Below are 20,455 nucleotides of genomic sequence, written 5' to 3'. Positions count from 1 at the left end.
GCAATAACAACAATTTTCCCCGTGGCTAAAGGTACGTGCCAGTTTGAAAGATGACCCTTTTACCAATTTCTACACGACTACACCCTAGCCACATTTCACCAGTTATCCCACCCGCATGCACTCGAGTATACACATTTGCACATATCCTTACAAAGACAATATCCAAATTAAAACAAATCAAGATGGAAAAAAGCTGGTCAAAAACCATTTAAAAAATTATATATACCTCAGTAATGTTTACAAAATTCAGCCCATTTCCCATCGTTAAGTTTTACACATCCATAGGTATTCATTCAGGCAATCTATTGCAACCTAAAAAGCGAAGAACTAATCATACTTAAAATGCAACTTGCCATCATTGAATCCTATCAAACTGGTAATGTCTGCACTCTTAAGTGCTTATACTTTTGCTCTTTGTTGAACCTTTTTGCACTCTCTGCCAAACCTTTAGATAAAACGATCTTCAAGGCATCAACCCCTTCTTGCAAGGCCTCGTCAATCTGTCCGACAGGAAAGAAAAGAGAAGAAAAGCTGAAGAGAAGAGGAAGATTTTTGTAACTTGCATTCCATATAATGCATGTAGCGTGATGTAAAAATGCGCAAATAGCACTTGCCAAAAGCTCATCACATGATAGCCGATACCCAATAAAAGTGGCGTAGTGTGTTTCATAGTAGTGCTCTACACATATTACATGCTATTAATTACTATGGCTCCCAAACCAGTACATTTATATTCAATCAATAAAGAGACACCAAAATGCAGACGTCAGCTGGCATATTTATATGACATCGCACTAACATGGCAAGTAACCACTATCATATTTGTCACTTGTCACTCCATAGTGCCGCCACACAACATCCACCCTTGGCACCACATCACCACAATGCCGACTCATCATTTTCCAGTTATATTTGAACCGCCATAAATAATTGGATTCAAATTGCACTGAGTAGAAAACATGAGCAACATTGTCGCAATATGAACCATGGGATCCAAATTGAAACTTTCATTACACCAGAAGAACCAAAAGTGCATTTAACAGTAAACCAATAACTTACTCGTTGCCTAGCTGTTACATTAAACTTTTGAAGCAAAAATGCTTTAGGATCCATTTGCCCAGGAGGCTTCCCAATCCCTAACAACAAAACAAATTGAAAATAATAATGACATTAATAATCTAAAAAGTAGGGAAAGAACAAATTATTCACAACAAAAGTACTAACCAATTCTTAGCCGAGGAAATTCTCTATTTCCTCTGAAGTGACAGATCACACTCTTCAGCCTGGTTCAGTGAGAAGCAGAGAGCAGAGCACGAGATGAGTAGTAGTACTTGGGAGAAGCACTTGACTAGAAAAAATCAGAGCTGAAAAGATGCAAAATATATTTCATGAACTCATCTTCCAGCACAACTCATTCCATAAACAATAAGGTTTGATTATAAACACCTGCTTCTTTACTTCAGCTACTTCAAAAAATCAATTTTCCTTTTCACCCTAAAACAGTGAAGCAGTATAGCCCCTTGACAAACGAAATAGTAATCGCTACTGGTGAAGCTATATGTCCACTATGAATAGATAAAGAAAGACTACGAACACTATGAGATTAAGTTTCCATAAAAAAACCTAATGGACTGTTCAGTTCATTTGCTGAAAGATAGCCATCCACTATTTAGAGCAGATACAAATTTCTTTTTAAGTAATTGGAGAGGGGGAGGGGGTTGTTGATATGAAAATTTCTCTTCAGGGTATGCATTTTCCGACCATTTTGACTCCAAATAGCCATAGTTGGAGTTAAGGATAACTCATGTGTTCATGCACAGAAGCTTGCTTATTAAAAGTCAAATCGGGTATAGAATTTAAATAATTTAACATTGCAATCATAACAGATTTTTCAATACTTTAAACGGACAAAGAAGACATTTTCCACAGTACCAATACACAATTGGATAGCAACCATAAATGTCAGAACAAGCTGTTGCTCATCTCCAGATGAACTGGAACATACCTTTGAGAATTTAGGTACAAGCATAAAACTGACGGGAGGCTGGGGTGAGGAAGGGAAGGGGAGGGACCAAAATGTCTAGCAGTAAGTACACCACTAACAACTTTCAATGATAGGACCAGAACCAAAACCTTTTTTCAGTATCAACCGCAATCCCTACATCCAATGCATGTTTCAAATAAGTAACTTTCATGATTGACTCATTACTAACTAATTCTCTCTTCTTTCTAGTCTATCTCCCAGTGTAATGCAGATAGCCCAGTAAAAGTTTTACAATAACAAAGGACAAGGATCCAAAAGAGCCACAAGCTAAAATCGAATTACTTAAGGAGGAAAAGGCCTCAAAATCTGATCTGCGGAACAAAAAAATGAGACTTGGATAACATGCTAAAGTTGCTGAAAAACAAGTACATTTAGAAGAAAACAAGGATTGCAAAATGCTTGATAAGGCAACAATTAAATGGGACAACAAAATAGCTGATCAACATGTGACAGCAGTACAAGCACGAGATGCCTTTCACTGCAAGAGGCTAAAGAAAATTGCATCAAAGAATAAATGAAAAAAGATGAACTATTCAGATGAGGCAGAGACTAAGATGGAAAACACAATCTGATATATGTAAGATCAAGGGAAATTTTTTATAAGTAATGGGATTTTATCCCTCAAACCTAAACCCATGATGCAACTCAAATCAGGACACTAATAAATATCTAAATAATTGTATGAGATTGTATTGCCAATCATACAAAAGCATAGGCTATCTGTATCACTATATATATCCCATTTGATTTACAACACATTCCTAGATTCATCCAGATCACCATCATAACAAAAGGTAGCATTGACTTCCAAAATGTTGGCTGTTGGCTTATGAATCCAATGACATCTGCATGTTAGATTTCAACACAGATATTTATTGGGTTCTGGAATTAGTAAGTTACATAATCTAATGTGTAAAAGACCATAATATCTCTAGAGGAGTAGGTACTTGTATAAGGTAATAAGTTTCTTATGGTCAATGTAAACAATAATTGTCAAAAAAGCTTATGCAGGCTGACAACGTTAAACTTGCTTGACAAATAGCATATAATGCTGTACCCTTTGTGGCTTCCATGACCCCCTTTGTCGTGGAGACGAAGCACCCCACATGGCAAGTTCATGTCATCATGGAACTACAACCAAAAAAAGTTAATTAATTAAAGAACAACGCACCCATCACAAATTAGATGCTTGAAAGAGAAGGTATAGCATATGGAATAACTTACCACGAGCACATGATTAAGAGGTAGTTTGTAATAAGCAGCCAATGGTCCTGCCTGCAGTAAAATGAAGAAACATAGTATAACATAAATTGGCAATCAGCACAAGACTTCATATGTAAACTAAACATCAACAATACATGCAAATGAAACCTGTAGTATACTACTTCAAAAATAGAAACCTTCCGTGGAATCGATATTAGTATACAACCTTATGACCCCACCAAAAACTCAGAACTTCAAATACAAATAAAACCAGTAAATCCAGACAGCAAAGATATAAGCAATCTGATGGAACCTAAAAAAAGAAAAAGAAAAAAGATTGGCTGTAAACAACCTTACAGAAATGGAAGAAAACACTACCTAGAGGACCTCTCCTCCCAATTCCCTTTCCCACTGTTTACCATAAATTTTCCCCCAACACCCCACATTCCTACGCGTTATATATCCCACCCTCCACCAATTTGTTAGACAATTTATCTCTCCTGTAATTGATTCCTTGGGTCCACTGTCCTAGCCCATCACAATCAGCTAGGATGGCCATCTTTCAACCCATAATTATTTATCATAGAACTATCTTCAATTTTCTTTTTCCTCTTCTCCTTGGATTTTGTATGAAAAGAGGGGAGCAGCTACGCAACCACAAAGGACCTCTATTTGACACAAGAATTACTAATCCACAGTAGATCTGTAAAAAGCTACCTTTCCATAGCACTTTCTTATTCTCTTCAATTGTCTCCAATTTGAACTAATAGTATGAAAACCACGAAGTCTTAATTCATTCTTTTCCAGAATGACTATAACCTTTCTCCCATGTATTAAAATAAATTTAAAAAATTAGTGAAACCACATAGGTGAAGGAACACAAAAAGTAAAAACCCCCTTAGAAAACTACAAAATATGCACAACCAATAGACAAAACAGAAAAGTAAACCACCATAACTGCCCCAAAACTCTCCCAGGAAACTCCCTCCTTCAAAACACTAGCAAGTAGCAACAAAAGGGATAATCTAATACTAAAATATACACAAAACAAAACTAAGACAACTTCAAAGCTTCAAAAGAACCTAATTAAGCCTTCTAATTCTGTTAGGTCCTCCATAATTTACTGTTGTAACTAATCTCGGAAGTTCCTTTTCTACCTTCTTCATCTTAGTACTATAGGAATTTGGCCAAAAAAACACCCTTTGTTCCTTACCCAACAGATTAACAAACTTTATCTCCATTGAATCAAGAAGTGATTGTACCAATAACTCACATTTCCTATGGGCCTAATAAAAATAATTTCCTCAGACAATGCCCTCTCAATTTGGCGAAAAGGTTTCAGCTATTCAACTTCAGGAGAAAGCAAAATTCCCTTTCCAGAACCAGCATTAATAGATAACCTCCTACAAGGACTATTTCTGTGTTCTGCGGGATCTTGGCAGCCTAAACATTATCATTAAATGATCTAAGCTCCCTCATTTTATTTGAAATATTCTAGAAAACTTAACTAACAAATGTAGTCACAAAATGATCAAGAGATCTCTGAAATATCTCAAGGTAGGTATATTTCATAAAGGGTAAAAGCGGAGGGAGTTAATGAACCGTATCCCTTAAATATAGAATGGAACCTTTCTGGTGCATTGCTATCTATGTCCCACAAACATGATGATGCCAAGAAACCTATAGGTTGATTTTCCAGTGCACAGTCATAAACAAGGACAAGGATCGAGATCACAGAGGAAGATACAAATCAGAATGATCAATATGAAGAATAAAGATTACATTACCAGATTTGATGATATGAAGGAGAAGATTTTACACACACCGCGCCCAGATAATTATGTCAGCGTAAGACATTCATGTATGGGATTTGAGAGAAATAAAAAATTTCATGACCATATATCAGTACATAAAATCAAGTAATAAAATGTGATATCCAAAAGAAAAACTAAATACTATGTTGTATTGGATGTACCTCTGCTATTGATGCGAAATTGCGCTCTATAGCGACGCGATTAATAATTATGGATATGACAATTCCCAAAAAACTAAAAAATGGGTATGGCAAAATACAAGTATACAACATAACATATATATCAGAAATTAGATGTATAATCCCATAAAACATATAAAACCATCATAAGACATCATAAATAAATAAAAAAATAGTTGGGTCATTCCATGATTGAGGGGGAAAATGAAGAAAATAGTTTTTTTATTTTCAGTACTAGTCATTCTAGATACAATAAGCTTTTATCAAAATCTTATGATACCATATTGGTAAAAAAAAAAAATTACAGGATGCAGGCTAGCAATACCCAATGATGTTATGAGGAGTATCCAATATGAATATGCATCCGACACTGATACAATAGACATTTTAAAGTATTAGTACTTCCTTCACTGTAAATCATGTATGATTCACAGGATAAATACTCTCTATTGCTGACAAATCAAAAGCTAAAACATGAAAAGCTCTTCATATTTGCAAGAAAAAAAATCTAGATAACCAGGTACTTTTCAATTATTTATTAAAACAATTGAGCTTTTTACAGGTACAAGCTTCCATTGATAGAACCATGCCTCAGAGATATATTAACTAGGATTTGAAGTTCTTAAATTTAGAATCTTTCTTAATTGCTAGATAACCCAAACAAGAACAAGAAGGGGGGGAAAAAGGAAAAAGAAAAAAACTCATTAAGAGTAAATATCAAAGTGCTAACCAGAACAACTACCCCTCAAAGTATATTATTGAATCAAGCAACCGAATGTATAATGAAAGGAAATCATAGGTTAAGACATATTTGCCAGCGGCAAGTGACAAAAGTTTTAATGGCCCAACTTCTAGAAACTAAAGCAGATATTTATAGTGTTGGGCCATGCACGGGGAGCTCTGGCGGGGAGAGACCGCTAACCATGGGCCAAGTGAGCAGCAACATTAAGTGGGCTCGGAACACCACAATCAAACCCAAAACCTTAAGGCATTAGGTGCATGGGTCCTTCCACTTATATGGTGCTCACTTAGTCCATTCTTAACCAATGTGGGACCTTTTTCACTCAATCATTCACACTTGGATTCCTCAACATATAAAAGCATAAGAAGAGAAAGAAAAAGGTAGAATATCTTAATTCCTTACCGATTCACCACTCAGATTCATATAAGTTTGAGGCTTTGCAAGGAAAACAGGAACTTCACCAACAAAACCTGTAACAGATTACCTTGCCTAAAATTCATGAATTACAACAAACATTGAAAGAGAAACTGAAAAGATAAATATTATTAAATGCAGCAGACAAACCTTTTCCAAAGATGGCTTTGGAATGAACTGTGTCCATAGGAATCCCCTGTGACTCCGCAAATGCATCAATCATCTCAAAGCCAACCTGCTTTGGACAAAAACATATTTTCAAAAATTATCATAAAATTGCTAATTCAGATTACTAACTAAACTAAACCCCTTCACAGAACACTTTTTATACAATTTGATGGCTGGTAACTAAAACTCAACAAACTTGTAACTTAACTGAACAAGTTGCTAACAGAAAGAAAGATAACAAGTAAAAAAGGTAAAGTATACATTATGTCTAGTTCCTTTGTACTTGTCGCCAGGGTTGCCTAACCCTACAAAAAGCCATGGGCGAGGAGAAACAGTGCAAAAGCAACGCTTGCTAAACCTATTAAGCATATCCTCTGCCGTTAGAAAACCAGTCCAGTAGGTACCAAACTGCAAAACGGAGAGAATTTCAATCAGTTTCATCCACCCGCTGCTAAAATTAACGAAACGATTAAACTAAATTGAATGCATTGGTAATTACCTATCTATGACTATAAGCGTTGTGTTATCTGCCTCTACTTCAGGTCTTCAACGGTGCCGGCGGTGAAGTTCGTGGCTGTAAAAATGGACTCTCTTTCTCTCTCTCTCTCTATCCCAACCTTTACGTATAAAGCCAGTTTTCCGTTTGCCTAGGACACGAACCGCCGATTGGTTCTTAAATACCAGTACCGGTTCAAAAGATTGTTGGTCTGATCCGATTTTTCCCGGTTTAGGCGGTTCACTCGCGGTTCAAGGTTCAGACATGAGACAGTAAAATATGGACACGACTGATTTACGATCCAACTAGGTGAACCGGTCCGGTTCGACTTAATTTTTAAAACTGTAAAAAATATTAAAATTAACATTTGTGTTTGGATAAATTTTTTTAGAGAAAAATATTTATCCTTTAAAGAAGGTAATTTTAGTTAAAAAATAGTATTTTTATTTAATATTTAAATTAAAAAAATTTGTTTTTCTTCTACCATAATTTTTGTTTCTCTTTCCATAAAACACGGTAATTTTGACAAGGAGCAAATGGAACAAAATTACCTTTTTTTTTAGAAGATTAATAAGAAAAAGGAACGAAACTCTATTATCTTGCTTGAGAGTAGTATCAAAAGGAAGGAAAAGGATTGAAAAATATTTCTTTTTTGAGCCTAAAAGTGTATTTGTCCCCGTTCAATCTTAATTTTAAGAGGGGAAAATTGATATTTTACGGGGACAAAGGGGGAATGCTTCCCTTTTAAGTTATTTCCTTTTCCTAAAAAGTATAACTATGAGCATCAAAACCTAAAGGCCATAAAATTCTAACTTAATCTTTAAAGTTTGAAGATTTGGCGATGTTGGCTCTTTAAAGATTTGATGATTAATATATTTGGCGATGGAGAGACAAATAATATGTGAGATTCACATAATTAAAAAAAAAAAAAAGATTATGCAATTTTTGATGAGTCTATTGGAAGTGATATATCGCTCCAACAACAGGAGAGATATATTACTCTTAATATAGATAAGAGATGCAATGGTGTTCAAGGTCTCTTTGTCAAATAATGTGTTAGTTTGAGGTTTTGGTTTTTCATAGTTATAATGATTTTGAAATGTTCATAGGGGATACAATGACTTTGTTTGGGAGTTGGTTTTAGGAGGAGAAGGAAAAGAAATTGAGAGTTTTATAAAGTCTTTCCTTTGTTTGTGAGTTTAAAAAAATGAGGGAAAAGAATTGGGAATTTTTACTAAACCTTCCAAAACTTTCCTTCTTCTTAAAATTAAAGTTCCCCTAATTTGAGGGGTTTGAAGGGAAAAATATTAAAAATTACTTATCTACCCTTAGCATTAAAATGTGAAAACTACATAATTGCGAATCATTTTTAAATGTGACATTATTAGAAAAGTCTCAAATACCGACAAAATTTATCGACGAAAAATATTTCGTCAAAAAACAGTGACAAATTTTTTGATAAAAATCATATACGTCAAAAAATTTCTGTCAAAACTAAAGACGAAATTAGAGACGGAACCAGATTTTGCCATAAGCAATGACATAAATTTTTTACCGAAAAAAGTTCAGTCAAAATTATTGATATAATCTAAATTTCGTCAAAACTTTCGACGGAAATATTTTCATCCAAAATTTTTACGGAAAACAATGTAGATACAAGGTATGTTTTGATGATAACAAAGTGGCAACAACAAAAAGATAAGAGTATTGATTAAGAGCAAAAAACATCAACCATATATGAATATTGAAGATGTATGATGTAGCCACACAAGAAGAGTGATGTCATATCAAAGTGGCAAGATCATTGGATCAAGAGCAACAAAGAATAATTAGAAGAGCAACATCAAGATCAAAGACAACTAACCATGAACAACATCTAAGAGAAGCTCAATATCATAACCATGGTGACAAATGATCAAAACCAACAAAGTGTCAAGTATTGTCATATACAACAAGTCAAAGCCTCAAGTTCACGTAAAGATCCAAGACACGAGACACGAAGTTAAGTCTAAAATCATATTTAGAATATATCTTTAGGACTTAGAATATACGTGAGGGTATATGATAGATTGCATTGCATGAGCTCAAAGTTTTTCTCAAATTAAACGTGTTTTTCAAATTGCATAATCATAAACTTTATATACTTGAAAGTAATTTGAAAAATCCATGGAAAAGATCTTTGACATATTTTATAATTTCAAAACATATTTATCAAGTCAAGATCTTTCACAAAAAGTAGTTGGAAGCAAGCTAGAACACATTTGAACTTAAAATTTGTTGCTTAATTTTGCTGTTGTCTTCCATATAATTTTTCGTATCTAAGATGATGGATTTTGATCTTGTGTACTTCATAAAAGTTGTAGATCTATCTTTTATCTTTCCAACGAGACCAAGATCACATCAAGCTGACATGTATAACTCAAATTATAGACAAAATATGAAATAGTGTTGTTGCTGTCAAGTTGGAAAACATATCCCAACGGCTATAAAACGGCTAGTTTTTCAAAAGTGATCCCAACGGCTATAATCAACTATAAAACGACTAGTTTTTCAAATGAGATCACAACGGCTATAAACGGCTAGTTTTCCAACGGCTAGTTTTCAATGAAAACACTATATATGCATTCACAATGACTCAAAAAGATTAGGCGTCATTTCTACACATATTAAGCATGCTTTGAGAGCTTCTACACTATCATTTTCATATTCTTTCATATCTTTCAAAGATCAAATATATTTGAGCTCATATCTTGAAAATCCATACACCCATAGTGCTTCAAGTTGTATATCCACACTTTGAGAGTGTATATTCATTTCTAAATATTTCCTTCCTTGTATTCTTGAGTTGAAAGGGTTGTGAGACCCATTGTTTGAGAGGTGGCCAAATACCTAAGTAAATTTGGAGTGAATTGTAAGGTTACCAAGTACCCGTAAACTTGGAGATTGAAAGGTATCCAAGAACCCGAAGTCTTGGAAGATTGTAAAGCTTTGTCAAGCACCCGTGAAGCTTGACCTTTAGTGAAAGAGTTTGACCTTTAGTGAAAGAGTTGATCGAGCGGCTTCAGTCTGGACGTAGGTCACAAGTGGTGGTGACCGAACTAGGATATATTGAGTTTGCAATTCTCTAAACTCTAAACTCTTTATTTCTAGCACTTTAATTACTTTTTTGATATCTTGTATGTGCTAGTATAAGTTCTATAATTGTGATATATTATATATTATGGATTATTTAAATACATTGATTAGCTTTCTACATATCAAAGTTTACTTGAAATGATTATTTAGAAAATAGAATGGGGCTTTTGCGAAAATTTTGTAATACTCAATTCAACCCCCTCTTGAGTATGGAAGTCACATTCCTAACAAACAATTCCATCGAAAAGTTTTGACGTAAAACAATTACGTCAAATTTTTTTACGGAAAACATTTCCATCAAAATTTTCCGCAAAAAATTTCGACGAAAAATATTTCCTTTAAAATTTGTGACTAAACATATTTCTGTAAAAAAAAATTGATGGAAAACTTTTTTGTCAAAATTCTTTAAGGAATCTAAATTTCGTCAAAACATTTCCCAAAAAAAATATTCCTCAAAATTTATGACGAAAAATATTTTCATCAAAATTTTCAACGAAACACATTTCCATCGAAAATTTTTGACAGAAGAAAAATTTCATCAAAATTCTTTAGAGAATTTAAATTTTGTCGAAAGTTTTCGACAGAAATATTTTCGTTAAACTTTTTGTCAAAAAAAATTTCTATCGAAAATTTTCAACCCAAAATATTTCCGTCAAGTTTTTGGTAAAACACATTTCCATCAAAATTTTCAACAAAACACATTTCTCTCAAAAAAATTTGACAGAAAATATTTCTGTATATAATTTTGACGAAAAATATTTCAAAAAAAAGACGGAAAAATATTCTGTCAAAATTATTTACAGAATCTAAATTTCGTCGAAAGTTTCAAATGAAAATTTTTCCTTAATTTTTGACAAAACAATTTCGTCGAAATTTTTGTTAGAACACATTTCCATCAAATTTTTTAACAGAAAACATTATGTCAAAAATTTTGACGGAATTCTCTTTTCGTTTAAAATATTTGATGGAGGAAATCATTTTCGTCAAAACTTTTGACAAAAACTAAATTTCGTCGAAAATTTTGATAGAACATTTATTTTTGTGAAAAATTTTATCGGAGAAAAATTTTTGTCATTTTTCGACGAAAAGTATTCTAACGAAAAAATAATTCTGTGACGAAATTTTCATCGTTTGCAACGTAGAAATTTTGTCAAAAATATGATTTTTTTTAGTATTATGAAAAGTACATAAATAATTTTGTTAGAATTTTAAATTTAATTTAATTTGTAAAATATAATAATTATATTTATTTTAAAAATAGGGTAAAATGGTTAAAATATCTCATTAATCATCTATTTTCCTTCCTTACAATTTTTTTAACTCCCAAACAACGAAACCGAATACCCTCCAAATTTCTCCCTTCCTTTCCCTCCCTTCCCCTTTGATCCCATTCCTTCCCTCCCCCTCCAAACCCCCAAACAATTTAATTAATGATGTGTTAGTGTTTATCCTTTTAAAGGGCATAAAATATGTTATTTTAATCAAAATTATTATATTTTATATGGTAGGAGAAAGTGATAGTTTTTTTTTAATTTAAATATTAAATAAAAATAGTAATTTTAACAAAATTGACTCTTCTTTAAAAGGACAAATATTTGAAAAAAAAAAAAAAACACTTGTGACTGATTTAAAATCTAGTGCAGATTTTTGGGACAGGAATAATAGAGTTTTACCCAAAACTTAAATGAATGAAAGTTATATGGACTAATCTTGTGTTGTTAATTTTATTTTATTTTTAAAAATGAAGAAGCTAATCAAACAGTAAAAAAAATCAAATATGATATTCAAACGTAAAAAAAAAATTGTAATTTTTCTATGTCTCTTTTTGCAATAATTCACATTATTCTTAGTTTTTTAAAAGTCACTTCAAACCAGCTTGTAATTTGTTTACAGAAATTATTAGTCACGAGTGTTCAAAATATTAATCTTATAACAATTGCAATGTTACGTCGGTTAAAGATGTGTGAGTAATAATAAGAGTGATGTTGGTCCTCTAATTCTCAAGCAGTGGCGTAGCCGGACTCAAATTTGAGCACGGGTCAAAAAAATTATACATGTATTTATTTTTCTTAATTTTAATTAGTTCATATCATAATATATTTTAAATGGATCCTATTTTTTAAATTTTTTTGCAAATTATACTATATATTCCCGGAGTTACATAGTGTAACTTTTCTGGGAAGTATATAGTATAGTTTGTAAGAGGTTGTAAACAAAAAGTTTGTAAATATAACCTTTCTCATTTAAATTATATTAAATACAAAGCATCTGAGCAGGCCGTACTAAGAAGAATTATAATTTTATTAATTTTTTTAATTTTACTAAATTTTATACACGTAGAAATTGAACACATAACCTAATACAACTTATCCAAATCTCTTACCAAAAATATTTTAAGTTTTAGATAGGGCCAAATTATAAATTGAAGCCCGGACCAAATTATAATTTTAACCCAAACTAAATTATAATTAATCATATAATTATATATAATAAATATAATTTGTTAAAATTTAGCCCTGACCGATGCCACACCCAAAAAGTACGTGGCGTGTTCTCAAATAGGATTTATCTACCACAGGCACTACATTAAACAATTAACATGTGTTTGTGTGAATAGGTACATTTTTTTTATTTTGGAAGAAAATAGATGTATTTTCAACATAAACCATAAAAATTTATAAATATTAAATTGTTAACAAATTGTTTAATTTCACATAATAGTAGTGTTTTAAAAACCGGCTCGAACCAGGTCTCAGTGACCCGGTGAGTTATCCGGTCCGAGCGATCATTTGGACCGGTTTTGCAGTCAACTCGGTTTGGACCGATTGACCCGACTGAAACCCGGTGACTCGGTGACCTGGGTTAGACCAGTTGACCCTCTATTATTTTTTTTGTAATTTTTTTTTTTTGCTTGTTGTGAACTCTTGAATTAAATAATGTTCAAATTTTGTGGTAAATATGATTAAAAAGTAAGGTGAAAATAAGAAGGTATTTTGGATTATTGTAATTCATTTATGTAATTTAGTTATATCTTATAATGATCTAAAGAAGTTAAGTGAGGATAAACACTGATGGTCTCATCGCAACATTAGAAACTTTCTCCTCAGTGTATGTTTCATGTTTATTATTTGTTATCATGATTTAGTTTATCTGTGTTATGTCAAGGCACAAAATATGCATTTAGCTTACATTACAATTTTAATTTAATGTTAAGATATGATATAGAGTTAGAAGCCTAGAAGTATATAATATTTACTATCATTGAGAACCAATTTATTTTTTGAAGCTCATCGGTAGTTTTCTTATGTGAATTTTAATATAAGTAATATGTTTATATTTTTTTAATATGTGAACAATAAATCCGATTGAACCCAGTTGAATTAATAACTCAATGACCTAATATCTCGACCGAATTGATGACCGATCCAAAATTTAAAACACTGCATAATAGGCCTTATATACTAAGAATTTCTACTCATTTCTATGAAATAATTCGATTGTTAAATTCAAGTTCAGGAATAGGTTTTGCGACTGTTGTTTTAGGATATCGATCTAACTAACCTCCAAGAATTACAGATAAGTATAATTTGCATTATTACTATTTTAATTTTTTACAAGATTGTTGAATCACAATACGTTGTGTGTATTATTTGGCCGATTTTTTGTATCATGTTTCGTGAATCTTAAGATATTGAAATATCATAACAAAAATAATTTAAATATATATATATATATATTAAAATATTTCTTTAATTTTTCCTTTATTAATACATATTTTTTAGATTAATTTTTGAGTTTAAATCATAAATCAAATCTTTATTTTATTTTCTTATTATTAATGTTTTTTAGATTTTTTTAATTTAAATTATAAAGCAAATCTTTAATTATTTTATATTAAAATTTTGAAATTTGATTTAATTTTCGTATCATATCGTCCGTACAAACCACTTTCTGATACATCTCACGCTACATATCGTTGCCCTTGTGAATCGTGTCATATCGTATGAATCATATCGTGTATCATATGATACTGATAATTATAATTTTTTGTCTTATAACTTATACAATATAATAATTTTGTCGTTAATACGAAAGTTCTTTAAATCTTAATTAGATGAGTCATTCAATTAAATCAGAGAAATGGATTTGACTTTCTTATCATTATTTAATTCATAGTCAATTAAAATGATCCATTCTATTTATATAAACTTTACTAATAGAAATAAATTGCAGTCTCTAATATTTAAAAAATTATAAATCAAATCTTAATTAATTATAAATCAAATAGTTAGAAGACAGATCTTATTTTATTATAAGAAAATCATAAAAATAATGTTAGTTGCTACAAAGTCAATTCCCAAGTTTTGAAATAGATGAAATTTCTTGAGGGGGCGTTTGGTTGGAGATAAATTTTAAGAATACTAGAGAAATATAATTATTAGGTATCCATAAGAAAAGTTGAATAGATGGAAAAGTTAAAAAAAAAGTAGTTTGGTTTGACAAAATTTTACCATAAAAATATATGACAAAAAGTGTCTCAACAGTGCTTTATCCGGATTTTCTCAAAAAACTACCCTCAAATTGAGTTTCTAAACAGTGCAAATTACTGTCTTTATCAAAAAGCCAGACATTTCACATAGATGAGTTTTGATCAAAACCTGTTAAACCAAACATTGATTTTCTAAAAATCAAACTTCATTTACCTAAGAAAATCTCAAAAACTCTTCAACCAAACGCCCCATGAATTAAATTAGATAAATGGATACAAAAAGAGTTAGGTAAGCTCATAAACAAGTTCATAAACTTTTTATAATGAGGACTAAAGTTCAAAATTTAAATAAAACCATTGTTGAGAGGACATCAAAATTATAATAATGTCTGAGGGATTAGTCATACGATGCGATAACATCCGTGGTAGGTTAAAAATGAAAACTAGAAAAGTAGATTAGTAAAACTGTTGAAGCAGTAGACTAACATAATTGACAGTAGATCTTACTAATTTGATTAGATAATTTAATTTAATAAAAGGTATTTAGAAAACAAAAAGTTAGTTAAAAAGCAATAAAAAGGATTAAATAAGAGTAATAATGTGGCTCCCTGAAATACACGTGACGCAGATATGATGGCCGTTCATTTACGGGTTTGTCCAATCTTTTATACTTTTGTACCTCAACCTGAACGATTCGAACAAGCCAGCTCACAAATGGGTCGGATCAATTTTTTATTATTTAATAATACATACTTTTTTATTTTATTTTATAAAACCGAACTAAAAAGGAATAAAGGATATCGGCGAGGGCTCTTTGATCTATACGGGGTTTTTATTTATTTAATTTTTTAATTTGATATTCGATTCATAGTATTTACCAACGGAGGTCGTTGAGTGACGCAAGGGGGACTCAGCGGCACTGAGTGCCACGAACAATCCCTGTGTCACTCACACCTTCATTTTTATTTTTATTTTCATTTGAGTGTCACCCCCCTCCTTGGGGAACTCATGGGATTGTGCCACGTGGCGCAATCTCGTTAGTTTCGTTTCTGTAAAATTTTGGAAGGCAATAATTTTTGACTTGGGCACTCAAATCAAATTATTTTTTTATTTATTTCACGTAACTTTTCGAGATCTACGCAATGACACATCATTTGATATATTTTATCTTCCATTAATATAGTTCAAATTTGCAAATCGTAGATCTCGAAAAGTTATGTGAATGTTGTAAATAATATTGATTTAGTTATTATTTAATTTTTATTTAGTCATTTATTGTTGTATTGGGCCAAGCCCTTTGTTGTATTGGGCCAAGCCCATTAGGTTAAAAGTAGGTCAAATATTCTCTATAAATAGAGAACCCTTTGTACAAATTATTTACAATTCTATAATACATTAGAATACCCTTTTTCAAGTTGGTATCAAAGCTCTCGATCCTGAGGGCTCTGCTTCTGCGCCTATTATCTTCTTTTTTAACAAAACCCTAATTTCTTTGCCTCTTGCCGCCATTAGCCGCCACCGGAAAATTTTTCCGGGGACCATTGTTGACCTTATTTTTCCTCCGATCTATCATTCTACGCAGTGTTCCTCCGCCACAAACGACCGAAACACCTCTGATCGCCTCCAATCAGATCTGTCTTCACCGTTTGGACCACTTTCCGGCGACTTTTCAACCGCGACCACCCACAGACAGGTGCGCGCTCACCGGACGACCACACCAGAAAAATCTCAGCCGGCGAAGCCCATCCACGCGCTCTCACGCGCCGCCCCTTTCCTGGCAAGTGAATCCCACGCGCAGCTCCTTTCTCCGGCGCGTGGAGGCGCGTGCGGCCGTGTTTTTGGACTAGACCACCACCATTCTTCTCGTCTTCTTGTCTTCTGTCTGGATCTGTAATTATTTTTCTGATCAGAGGTCATTTGATATTCTGTTTGGTTGATTTTATCGCTGGTTGTTAACTTTTTTTGTTAAAGAATGGCCGAGCATGATAGTTCTTCGATCTTATCTGGTAAGAGCACATGTTCTATATCTCTTATTGCTTCTTGCACTGATTTTAAAACCTCATGGATTTTGGATTCTGGTGCAACTGATTATATGGCTTGTCGTACTGAGTTGTTTTGTTCTTATCATCCTACTGTTGGTAGTCATACTATATCCGTAGCTGATGGATCCCATAAATCAGTTATTGGTTCTGGTAACATTCAAATTCAACCTTCCTTGTTTCTTAAAAATGTTCTTTATGTTCCTCAGCTTTCTACTAATCTTATCTCCACTCAAAAACTTACAACTGATTTGAATTGTTCTATCACATTTTTTCCTTCTCATTGTTTTATTCAGGATCTTACCACGAAGAAGACAATTGGAGTTGCTAATGAACAGGATGGGTTGTATCATCTCCTTCCAGACCATGCTAGCAAAAATCAGTTATTAATGACACGTCATCCTTCTACTGCAGAGTCTATGATTTGGCTCCATCACAAGCGTCTCAGGCATCCACCATTTAGTCTTTTGAAGTATATGTTCCCCTCTCTGTTTCTCGATAAGTCGGTTGAGACCTTTCATTGTGATGTTTGTGAATTTGCAAAACACCATCGAGTGTCATTTCCTTCTAGCACTGTTAAAAGCAGGGAACCTTTTTCTCTTATCCATTCTGATGTTTGGGGCCCTTCTAAAGTGCATAGTGTTTCAGGTGCTAGGTGGTTTGTTTCTTTTATTGACGATTGTACTCGGATAACATGGATATACTTGATGAAAGACAAGTCTGAAGTACCAGAGATATTTATTCGGTTTCATCACATGGTTGAGACTCAGTTTGGTAAGGGTATTAAAAGACTCAAATCTGATAATGGTACTGAGTACGTCAATCAACGCCTGTCACAATTCATTTCAGACAGAGGTATGATTCATGAGCTCACATGTGTTGATACCCCTCAACAAAACGGGGTTGCTGAAAGGAAAAATCGTCACCTTCTTGAAGTTGCTAGAGCACTACTTTTTCAGACATCTGTTCCCAGTTCTTATTGGGGAGAAGCAGTATTAGCTGCAACTTTTTTGATCAACCGTTTACCTTCACGGGTCCTTAACAATATCAGTCCTATTCATTCCATGACTTCCTTCTTTCCTTCTGTTCCCATATTGCAGAGCCTTCCACCAAGAGTGTTTGGATGTGTTGCCTTTGTCCATGTTCATAAACAACATCGGAGTAAGTTGGATCCTAGGGCTTTTAAGTGTGTCTTCCTTGGTTATAACCCTTATAAAAAAGGGTACAAGTGTTATCATCCACCAAGTCAGAAATTTTTTGTTTCTATGGATGTCACCTTTCAAGAATCTGAATCTTATTTCCTGGGTCCTCATCGTCAGGGGGAGAATAGTTCTTCAGAAGACTCGTCCCCTTCCTTCTTTGAGTCTGGATCAATCTTCTCTCTTCCTAGTGTGTCTGCTCCTGGTGTGTCAGAACCTTCAAATACACCTGAGATACAACCCATACTGTCTCACCAGCAACCTCAATCGTCTGAACCACTGGTAAGTCCTGAATCTCCTATTTCTTCTGAGTCTCCTGAATCTCCTGTTTCTGATTCTAATATTATTTCCTCTCATGATTTGTCTATTTCTTTTGATATCTCTAATGACTTACCCATTGCTTCTACTTCTGATGACTTACCTATTGCTCTTAGAAAAGGAAAAAGATTTTGTCACAAGAAAACTTGTTCCTCCTGTCCCTCTTGTACTCAATACCCTATCTCCCACTTTGTTTCCTCTGCTAATCTTTCTGTGCAGCACAAAAGCTTTGTTTCAGCACTAGATTCTATTGCAATCACAAAATCAGTACATGAAGCCTTGAAAGATAGGAATTGGGCTCAAGCCATGCAAGAGGAGATGAATGCTTTGGAGAAAAATATAACATGGGAGGTTATTGATAGACCCAACGGAAAGAAAGCAGTAGGGTGCAGATGGGTTTATGCCCTGAAATATAATTCTGATGGCACTCTTGAGAGATATAAGGCTCGATTAGTGGCCAAAGGTTACACTCAAACCTATGGCATTGATTATGAAGAAACCTTTGCTCCAGTTGCAAAGATGAATACAGTGAGAATCTTGTTATCCCTTGCTGCCCATTACAATTGGGATATAAATCAATTTGATGTGAAAAATGCTTTCCTTAATGGTGAGTTAGAAGAAGAAGTCTACATGAAAATTCCGCCTGGTTTTGATTCTGTGAAGGGGAAAATAAAGTTTGTAGATTAAAAAAGGCCTTGTATGGATTGAAGCAGTCACCTCGTGCTTGGTTTGGAAGATTTACTAAGGTTATGATGACCTTAGGATACAGACAGAGCCAAGTAGATCACACTCTTTTCTTCAAGCACTCCCAAAATGGGAATCTTACTGTGCTCCTTGTATATGTTGATGATATTATTATCACAGGTGATGATTTTGTGGAGAGACAGATTCTGCAAACATGGCTTGCCTCTGAGTTTGAAATCAAAGACCTTGGGAAACTGAGATATTTTCTAGGGATAGAAGTAGCTCATTTAAGCAAAGGAATTTTTATCAGCCAGAGGAAATATGTTCTTGATCTTCTCAAAGAAGCAGGAAAGCTCGGGTGTAAACCCTCTAATACTCCTATTGAGCAGAATCACAAGATGGGCTATGAAGAAGAGTCCTCCAGTTGATAAAGGACAATATCAACGACTAGTTGGGAAATTGATATATCTGGCCCATACTAGACCAGACCTAGCTTATGTTGTTAGTGTTGTCAGTCAGTTTATGCACGATCCAAAAGAAAAAAACATGCAGGCAGTAGAGAGAATTCTTCAATATCTTAAAGGTACTCCTGGTAAAGGATTGTTATTCCGACGTGATGGCAATCTATCTTTAGAAGTCTACACATATGCTGATTATGCTGGATCCGTGACTGACCGTCGTTCTACCACTGGTTATTGCATGTTTCTTTGCGGTAACTTGGTGACATGGAGAAGTAAGAAACAAGATGTGGTTGCCAGATCAAGTGCAGAAGCTGAATTTCGAGCTATGGCTCAAGGCATTTGTGAGTTACTGTGGCTGAAAATTGTTCTTGATGATCTCAAAATAAAATGTGAGGGACCTATGAAGCTACTATGTGATAATAAGTCCGCTATTTGTATAGCTCATAATCCAGTTCAACATGATTGGACTAAACATATTGAGGTTGACCGCCATTTCATCAAAGAGAAACTTGATAACGGGTTGATTACCACTCCATACATTTCCACTGGGCGTCAATTAGCTGATCTATTAACAAAGAGGCTTCCTTCAGACAGATTTCAAGAACTTACTAGCAAGCTGAGAATGATAAATATCTATTCCTCAGCTTGAGGGGGAGTGTTGTAAATAATATTGATTTAGTTATTATTTAGTTTTTATTTAGTCATTTATTGTTGTATTGGGCCAAGCCCTTTGTTGTATTGGGCCAAGCCCATTAGGTTAAAAATAGGTCAAATATTCTCTATAAATAGAGAACCCTTTGTACAGATTATTTACAATTCTATAATATATTAGAATACCCTTTTTCAAGTGTGAAATAAAAAAAAATCATTTGATTTGGATACCCGAGTCAAAAGTTATTGTCTTCCAAAATTTTACGGTAATGGAACTAACGAGATTGTGCCACGTGGCACAATTTCATGAGTTTCCCAGGAGAAGGAGGCGACACTCAAATAAAAGAAAAAAACGAATGTGTGAGTGACGCAGGGATTGTTCGTGGCACTCAGTGCCGCTGGGTCTCTCTTACGTCACT

General features: G+C 33.5%; 1 protein-coding gene across 1 annotated transcript; it reads right to left on the bottom strand.

Annotated features, from left to right (window-relative positions):
• Positions 1-230: 230 nt before the first annotated feature.
• Positions 231-7,200, bottom strand: LOC133300558 (peptidyl-tRNA hydrolase, mitochondrial). Its single transcript, XM_061500116.1, has 9 exons — positions 7,064-7,200; positions 6,826-6,972; positions 6,547-6,631; positions 6,385-6,452; positions 3,269-3,319; positions 3,102-3,175; positions 1,225-1,283; positions 1,060-1,136; positions 231-500 (listed from the first exon to the last, which is right to left on the bottom strand). The coding sequence occupies exons 2-9, from the start codon at positions 6,931-6,933 to the stop codon at positions 369-371; spliced, it is 654 nt and encodes a 217-aa protein (XP_061356100.1). The 5' UTR covers positions 6,934-6,972; positions 7,064-7,200; the 3' UTR covers positions 231-368.
• Positions 7,201-20,455: the final 13,255 nt, after the last annotated feature.

This window comes from Gastrolobium bilobum, unplaced genomic scaffold (assembly GCF_033153095.1).
Source record: "Gastrolobium bilobum isolate Gb01-03AN ecotype WA unplaced genomic scaffold, APGP_CSIRO_Gbil_v1 utg22006, whole genome shotgun sequence".
Lineage (NCBI taxonomy): Eukaryota > Viridiplantae > Streptophyta > Magnoliopsida > Fabales > Fabaceae > Gastrolobium > Gastrolobium bilobum.
The sequence above is the reverse complement of the archived record's forward strand: the minus strand, read 5'-3'. Positions and strand labels throughout refer to the sequence as shown.